The sequence below is a fragment of the Octodon degus genome, unplaced genomic scaffold (assembly GCF_000260255.1).
Source record: "Octodon degus isolate 3935 unplaced genomic scaffold, OctDeg1.0 scaffold00359, whole genome shotgun sequence".
Classification (NCBI taxonomy): domain Eukaryota; kingdom Metazoa; phylum Chordata; class Mammalia; order Rodentia; family Octodontidae; genus Octodon; species Octodon degus.
The window spans coordinates 231936-241185 of NW_004524935.1; the positions used below are offsets into that span (position 1 = coordinate 231936).

General features: G+C 40.0%; 1 protein-coding gene across 2 annotated transcripts in view; it reads left to right on the forward strand.

Annotated features, from left to right (window-relative positions):
* LOC101567883 (interferon-induced very large GTPase 1-like) overlaps positions 1-8653 on the forward strand; it is a 164285-nt gene extending 155632 nt beyond the window's left edge. For both annotated transcript variants that reach the window (XM_004648195.2, XM_023708410.1), the window contains exon 2: positions 1131-8653. In XM_004648195.2, coding sequence (XP_004648252.1) covers positions 1133-8398 — 7266 coding nt within the window. In that variant the 5' untranslated portion in view covers positions 1131-1132 and the 3' untranslated portion in view covers positions 8399-8653. The remainder of the gene's footprint in view (positions 1-1130) is intronic.
* The last annotated feature ends 597 nt before the right edge of the window (positions 8654-9250 follow it).

The following is a 9250-nucleotide window of genomic DNA, read 5'->3' on the forward strand; positions in this document are numbered from 1 at the left end:
ATCCTATTTACAAACACCATTAGAACAAATCATTCTATTCATTAAGAGAATGTAACTATATATCTATTCCATCCACTTTGAATACACAGATACAAAATGAACATTCATCTGTATACCCCTTTTTCTCTAAGTTCCGTTATTTGAATATTATAGTCTCATTTAATTTTTATTTTTCTTTCCTGTTACTTCTTTGGATTTGTTACTCTTTAATTTCTTAGGTGGTATCTTAGGAAAGTGTTTTCTGATGATTTTTCTTTTCTAAGCCAAGTGCTTAATGGTATAATTTGAATACTGATCACAACTTGGCTGTAGCTTACAAATGTTGCTACATTTCTGCTGTGATGCCAATATCTCTCAACATTTATTTCTTGTGATCTGAATATGTAGAACCTGTTGGAAAATAATTTAGTAATGTAGGTGACTCTTTGATGAAATGCACCAGTGCTTTTTTTTTTCCCACTCAGATTGTCTTCAGGGCAGGAGAGATTTGGCTTGAGGGTGAGGGGTCTAACTACAGCATCCTGAGCCTGACTGCTTTGTTCCAGCAGGCACTTAAACACCTGAGCTAATGGGCAGGCCCCCTGCACCAGTTCTTTACAAAAATCTGACATGGAACAGATTAGAAACTTTGAGGGAGTGAAAGGCTTGTGCCTTCTACCATTTAAGAATATGTCAGGCAGAGACCCATTATGGTATTCAAAACAAAACAAAACAAACAAACAAAAACAGAACTCTTTTAGAAGTTATTATTGGATCTCTAACCTCTAGAAGCAGAAGTCTCACTTTGCACTCTTTCACAAGGGAAACGTTCACCCTTCCCACTATAGCATTTTCAAAATCAGTAAACACATTTTATTTCACCAATTCACAGATGAAGACTTAAACACAAGGCAAATTTTACCTGATATTTCTTGTTTCTCATATGGACTAGTCTGGAATGTGAACTTTTGGGTTAATTATCTAATACATTAAGGGTTTAGGAGAAAGTGAGATAGAATGCATATCCTGTTATAGCTATCCAAAATGGGAGGAATATTGGAAAATCTAAGTGATGAGATAAGAAGTTCTGGCTGAGCATCTCTATGCTCAGAAATCCCTGAATTTAACTCGATTTTTGCTTTTTCCTGTAGACATGGCCACTGCTGACGACAAAACTGATACACAGCTTCTTCGACAGAAAGGGAATACAGATCTCCAAGAGATTCTGAAAACTGTGGGACTGGACACTGAATTCTGGTTGCCTAAATTGCAGAAGCACCTAGGTGTGACCAGTGCACAGGCCTTGCAATACTTAGAAAAGAAAGATCTCCAGGTCCTCAAATCCCAGGTGCAGCATCCATGGGAAAAAAAAGCCCTGAAGAAGGTATTTGATCTGTCACACTCCAATACTCACCGACAGTTACAGGACTCATCAGTGGAAATGAAAAACAAAAGGCAGAGGCGAACAGAACAAGCACTTCAAGGGCTAAACGACCTGTTCTTGGAAGGAAGGCAAAGGGAGGATGAGGCAGTGAGAAGAAAAGAAGCAGAGCTGAGGCAAACAATAGAAATCCCTGAGGAGTTCTGGCCATTGCATAAAGAGCCCCTGTGGCACTTAATGGAAAATGTGCAGAGACATCTCAGTCTTATGCAACAGACATTTTTACACAGGCAAAATCTTTCAGATAAAGATCTAGTAAAATGGGCATCTGGAGGCCTTTCTCTACAGGGAATTTACCAAACTGGCCAACAAAGGGACCTGGTAAAGAGAAAAGAAAAGCTACTCAGTGTCCCCAAGGAGTTCACATTCTCTGGCCCTGAGCAGGACACACGGATGGAAACAAGAGAATTTACATCTTCTCAAGCAGAAGCCATGTTCACTGAGAGCATGGAGAAGCTGGGCTTCAGTCTAACAGCTTCAGCTAGTGGTGGGGGATGGGGATTTAGTTTAGAAGGTGGCACAGATACAAGCAAAGATTCAGAATCCAAAGAATCCCACATATCCCATTCTGAACATTCTTATTTTTGCTCAACCAAGTTCAGCTACATCCCCCTGGCCTCCTGCCACTTTCCCATTGATCAACTCCAGTTCTCCAAGGCTGCACTCCAGGAACTAAAGCACATCGAAGATGTCCTGGATCATGCTACATCCCCCTTGCTGAAGCAAAGAATAGAAAACTTCTTCCATAGGTTTGGTTCTCATGCTAACCAAGGCCCTCTGCACCTGGGAGGAATCTACTGGTGGAAGGCAATTTCAGAGGGTTTCCAAAGACAGCAGCTAGAGGATGTAAAGCAGCAGGCAGCAGAGGCCCTAAACACTTACATAAGGGGCAGCTATAGTGGCTTTGGAGTGAAATTTGCTGCGAGTCTGACTCTGTCAGAATTACATTCACAAAAAGCCACTGAAAACAAAATGCCTCAAAACCATCAGACTAATATCAAATTATCTGTGTGCCAGACTGGTGGCCCACCAGAGTCAGAAGGCCTTTTTCAGTGGAAAGCTGGTCTTGAGGTCAACAATCAAACCTGGTGTGTCATTGACAGGGGCCTTCAGCTGGTCCCAGTTTGGGACATCATCCTTGCCAGCCACAGAAGTGATTTTAAAGATGCTCCAAAGCTGGCCAAATACATGAATGACAACTATATTGCTCTGACTGGCCTCAGTGCCCAGATCCAATATGGAGGGGAAATACTGAGTGCTGAAGAGGAAGCCAGAGTGTTTCTAGAAGATGTAAAATCCTGGGAAGTGTCTGATCCTAAAGAACAGCTTAAAAAGCTAATGAATTTCATGCAAAGTTTGTGTAAGAAAAGAACAGATTATGACATTTGGATTAATATGTGCCTCACAAACTTTGATCTGCAGAATTTCTTATTGAATGTTGTCAACTTTTGCAAAACATCTTCCATTTCTGAAACTAAATTTATTAAATCTCAGCTGTGCACACTTCTGGATCCTCATGCGTACAAAGTGGAAAACTTCCCTCAAACTCACTCCATCATGCAGTGGATCTATAAGTCAGAGTCAAAGCAAGAGGAAGTCAATATCTCCCAATTTTCAGAACTAATTAAAATCTTAAAAGAAGCACTCACTGATATCTTGGGAGTAAAGATGAAATCTGAGTCCCAAGAAACAATGGAAGAGGTTCAAAGAACTGTCACTCATAAAGTCAGCTTGGCTCTTACTTCCTTTCTGAAGTACCTCAGAGAAGTACAGGAGAAAGACACAGAGCTCTTGTTGCTTTGTATTGCTGTTGGTGCAGGGTATCACTTGGTTCATAATACTTTCCAACATGTTCTGGGTTCTGAGGAATTAAAATTTCTACTAAATGAAATACAAAATTCCCAAAACAAATACCAAGAGCTGAAAAATATTTCCATCCACAGGGCTCATTCATTCCTGGTTCTTATATGTCTGACAGTCTCAGCTGGAGTAACAGCTGTTTGCACAGAAGAAAAAACACAACGCATGGCATTGGTCAGAGAATACATGGGCCAATCTTTGTCCCAAAAAGTTGCATGTGTGCTCAACAAACCAGAAGCAAGAAGTCACAATTGGGAAAACCTAGAAAAAGACTTGAGATTGATCATTGATGGGGAATATGAAGGCTCCAGATCATATTTGCAAGTGGACAAGATCAAAGAACAGTTTCAAATTCTCTATGATGAAAACAGACAGATATATAAATCACATGATAAAGACAACAGTAAGCAGCAGGTGATAGAAAATGGAGCCTTCCAAGATTTACTCAAGCGTCTAGGCCTTGAACATCATTTCTCAAAAAGAATGAGCAGAGCTGATTTTCATCTTCTCTACAAGACTCCTGTTTATAGAACCCAGCCCACCACTGAACGGGAGCTTCCATTCTATTTCCTACAGAAGCTGCTGATGCTTGACTATGGGTTCAGATATCTGGTCTACAGAGAAGAAGAAAATATGGAACATCAGGTTTATTCAAGTGCCTCTGATGAAGAAAATGAAGATTCTGATCCATATGAAGACTCTATTGGTGACAGTAATATTCCTATTTCCACTAAACTGAAGCCTCATATTCACCCGATGGATATCCAGATGGCAATTTTTCACTGTGCAGATGACTTTGCCAGACAGTATATTTTGGGAAAGCTTTCTATGTGTCAATTTGCCCTCCCCCTTTTGGTGCCTAACCCCTGTACTTCACAAATTGAATTCTCACTCTGGTGTCTCAGACAAATTAGGAGGAGTTGGCAGCATTCAAGTAAATCTCCTGAAGGAAGGTACAGTTTTCATAACCAACAGATGTGTTGTGTGCCTACCTCCATTGTGTCCTTCATTAGAGTTGGAAATGGCCTCTCTGCTTCAAAATCTCAAATCATGAACTATCTTCTCAATAAACGCAAACATGATGTGTTTTTTCACCGTCATTGCAAGGGAAGCAGCAAAGACTGTCTCTTGATGGAGGGTGTGGTGGAAATCTGCTGGTTCTGTCCTGGGGCAGAAGATGAGGACAGATTTGAGAACTGTGTGACCTTTGCCAATCTTCATGGAGATGCAAAGGAACACAAGCAGCAGTTTGCTTTCCTGAAGGAGGTCTCTTCTCTCATTGTGATCCTCATGTCAGCCTCTGATGACAATGAAGAGAACAAAGAAATTGTCCATGACCTATGGCAATCTTCAAAATTACCTGTGATCTGTTTACTTGATGACAAGGAAAAAAAGAACGTCAATCCATCTGGAAGAAAAATTAAAATTGGCATCAGGAATAGAAATGAGGCGGACTTAACAGAGGAGATCACTATTGCAGTCAGACGTCTGCTAGGACTCACTGTGGCTTCTCGCAGCATGGAAGACTGTTCTCACATTGCGCGCAAGCAAGGATTCCTTATTGATGAAGACCACAGAGAGTGCAAGGAAGCCAAAGATAAGGCAGAGATTATAATGACCCTCCTGAGAGAAATGAATATATCTCACATTAAGGAAGTTGTACTACCCCTGCAGGGGGAACTTTGGCATCTTTGGTGTAAAAAAGATAAAGAACTTTATGATCTAAGAGAGAAGGGGAACAGGAGTATTGAGCAACACAAGTGTGAAATTGAGGAGGAAAAGGAAGGAATAAGGCATCAACAGTCGCAAAAGGCATTGCAACCCAATGACACAATGATATATTTTCTAGAAATTTTGAAACAAAATTCTGAAATTGACACCAAACTCTACTTTTTGCACTGGCTGAATATCTTTTTGGACAACCTCACAAGAGGACACTTGGAAAAACTGCAAGAGAAACAAAGATCTTTGTGGTCAAGGGTACAAGCAGAAAAGCAAAAGGCACAGAATAGCAACTCCCTGGACCTCCTCAAAAATGAGATAACAGCCATTTCAGCAAAGATTAGTCAGTGTACCTTGGGAATTGAGCAGTTTATGAGAGAAATTGGGCAGATGTATGAAGCTCTGGAAGAAACTTCCTCCAAAAGTGATACTGTTTTTCTGTGCCTTCCCCAAATTGCTGCAGACCTGATGCTGTCTGGCATGCCCATTGAGCTGATGGATGGTGATGCATCCTATGTGCCACTAAAATGGGTAGCAGCAGTGTTTGACAAGGTGTCTGAGAAGCTCCCAGGAAAAAGGCTGTTTGTTCTTTCTATCCTTGGTGTGCAGAGTTCAGGGAAGTCCACCCTGCTGAATGCCCTTTTTGGGCTGCAGTTCTGTGTCAGTGCAGGCAGGTGTACCAGAGGTGCCTACATGCAGCTCCTGAAGGTGGATGAGTCCTTTGCAGGGGAACTTGGATTTGATTTTTTGTTGGTTGTTGACACAGAAGGACTTAGGGCCCCTGAACTCAATAGTAAATCACAGAATAGGGATAATGAGCTGGCAACCTTTGTCATTGGACTTGCAAACTTGACCCTGATCAATATTTTTGGAGAGAATCCATCAGAGATGCAGGATATTCTTCAAATAGTTGTTCAAGCCTTTTTGAGGATGAAACAAGTGAAAATCTCCCCAAGTTGTCTCTTTGTCCATCAGAATGTGGGGGAAGCTACAGCTAAAGAGCAAACCATGGAAGGACGAAGGCAGCTACAGCAGAAACTGGATGAGATGGCAGCAATGGCTGCTGAGCAAGAACAGTGCACAGATGTATTCTGTTTCAACGATGTCATTAAGTTTGATATCAACACTCACGTGCACTACTTTGCTCACCTGTGGGATGGCAATCCCCCAATGGCTCCTCTTAATCCTCGCTATAGTCACAATGTTCAAGAATTAAAAAGTACAATTCTTTTGATAGCTAAAGAGGAATCTAGGGGAAATATGAAGATTTCAGATGTGAAATTCCGAGTGGAAGATTTGTGGAGAGCTCTGGTGAGTGAGAACTTTATTTTTAGTTTCAGAAATACCCGAGAGGTCATGGCCATGAGCAAACTGGAATGCATGTATAACCAGTGGTCCTGGAAGCTGAGGAGTTTTGTGCTGCACTTGCAGAATCAGCTGAATAATCAGATTCAAAATGGAAAAATCCAGACCCTCCAAAGAAGCTCACTTGAAGATCCCATTACGCAAACATATGACATCATTAAGCAAGATGTTGAGAAATATTTTAATGAAGGCCCAGAGAGTGAAATAATGATTCAGTGGAAAGGAAGTTTTGAAAATAAGTTATTAATCCTTAAGGAGACACTTGTTTCAGATGCCAAAAAAGAAGCCAATAAATTAATTGATTTTAAGAAAAGCCAACAGAAATTGGATGAGCAGAAGACAACTTATGAAAAGGAAATACTGAAAAGGAGCAGAGAGTTGGCTTTAAGTGTAAAAGGTAAGGAATTGAGTGAAGAGGAGTTACAGCACAAATTCAATGAACTTTGGAGTAAATGGGTCTGTGATATGGCCTCAAATGTTCCTCCAACAATAGGACCTAACATTGAGGTGGATTCTCAAAACATCCTTTTGGAGCATTTTAAAAAGGAAAAACAGCTGGTGAACAAATTGAAGGGAATTCCTCAAAAAGAATTTGGAATCAATTATGGTATACATATCCAAATATCCAAGAAGTGGTACCAATGGAGAAATGGGTTACAAGTAGGTGATGAAGAGTTAATTAATGGAACTACTAAGCACATTTTCTCAAGATTTAATGAAGCTATTAGTAACATTTGGCAGCAACATCGTGACTACAATGTAAATGATTTTTATGAAATTCTGAAAATAATAGAAGAGGAAGTGTCATCTGCCCCTACAAACCAAAGGTTCTTATTTACAAGCCAGTATAATTTGGACTTAGCTTTGCATTTATTTGGAAAAGCATCAAAAAGTTTTGAGGACATTCATAGTGCATTCAAGAAAGAAAATAATCCTGTACACTATCTGGAAAGAAAAAAAGAGGATTTCTTCACAAGTTTCAAGATCTCTAGCCAAGGAGCAACCTCTATCAAATCTTTTGTAGATTTTTTGTGGAACAAGCTCATTGCTGCTGTAACTAAAACCACGCAGCAAAACATGGCCCCCAAAATTGCTGAGGACATGCAAGCTAACTGTGATGCTTTCAATGGAAACCGGTCTAATCTGGAAAAACACATTCTCATTTATCTGGCTGAGAAAGAAAATTTTGATAACTATTGGCAATACATTCATGATCCAAGATCCTTTTTTAAAGTTTACATTGAAAACTATGTTAAAAGACACTGTTCAGAAGAAGAAAAAAGAATAAAGACTTTTTTAAAAATAAATTTAAACATCATCAAGAATTCCATCCTCTGTGCTATTCAGGAATCCACAGCACAGGCTAATGATAAAAGCAGCACTGCATCAGAGTGGTTGGATTTGTTCTGTGGCCACCTGGAGAAGAGCTTGATCTTTCCTCGAGCAGATCTCCAAAGCATTGAACACCAGGAGATAAAAGATATGGAGTTTCTCAAAGAAGCCATGAGTATAGCTTTAGATTCTGCAATAAAGAAAGTTGAACAAAATTGTTCAAATATGCCTACTGATGAAAATATTTCTGAAATTCAGAAAATCCTCTCTAAACATTTCTGTGGCTGCTGGAAACAGTGTCCCTTCTGTAAGGCAATTTGCACCAACACCATTCCTGGACATGATGGAGACCACAGTGCTCCCTTTCACCGTCCTAAGGCTGTCACTGGGTGCTGTTGGCATAAAACTGATGAGTTCTCCATTGACTGCTGTTCTACTACAGTGGCAAGTGATGTTAAATTTCTTCTGAATGACACCCAGTGGATCCCGTACAAGACCTACCGGCAGGCAGGAGGACAGTATGCTTCTTGGAGTATCACCCCAGATTCATCCTCCCAACTATATTGGAAATGGTTTGTTGTTCACTTCCAATCAAAATTAGAAGAAAAATACCAGAAAAAATTTAAGAATAGAGGTAAAATCCCTGATGCATGGGCTAAAATCACAAAGGAAGCTGTGCTCAATGACTTGAGAAAGTAAGTTACCACAAGAAAATAACACTCAACAGAAGATGCTTATATTATTTGAACAAAAATATCATACTCTTATACCATAGTAAAAATGCATGCTCCCTACAGCTAGAGCATTCAGCTTTCTACTTCGTAAATGAAATATGTAAAAGCAAATGAAGTAACATTTTAGAAGCTGAAGATGCCCAATACAAAAATTATTTTCTGTCTGTTTCAGTCCTGTCTTGTTCAAAGTCAAATTACTAGGGCTGGCCAAATAGCACAGCAGATGAAAGCACCTGATTATTCAGATTCAGAGGCTGGAAATTGGATCCCCAGCCTGCTACTCTGGCCCCACGCCTGGGACAGGCTGAGATGATTGAGACTTGGGTTGGTGGTGCATATCTGTAATCCCAGTCCTCAGCAGGCTCTAAACAGGAGGATCACTAGGAGTCTGATCTAGGCAGTGAGACCTTGTATAACCTGCACATCCTGTCCTAAAGATGAATAAGTAAATAAGTACATCCATAAATAAGTATAAAAATGGAATTTATGTTAATATATGAAAAAAATTACTTAAATCATTACTTTTTACTAAAAAACTTTGTCCTAGATAGTCTCTAAAATATGTGATAGGGGGGCTGGGGAGATGGCTCAGTGGAATAAACACTTCCCTGCCAAGCGCAAGGGCCTGAGTTCAATCCCCGGTTCTGCCAAAAAATAAAATAAAACAAAATAAATAAAATCAAATAAAAAATATGTGATGGGCCAAGAAATTTAAACTGAAGGATTTCTGCGTAGTTGATGTCACCCTGAATTACAAAGTGGGTTTGAGGCTAGCCTGAACTTCACAGTGGAAACTCCATTGCAAAAAGACAGAACA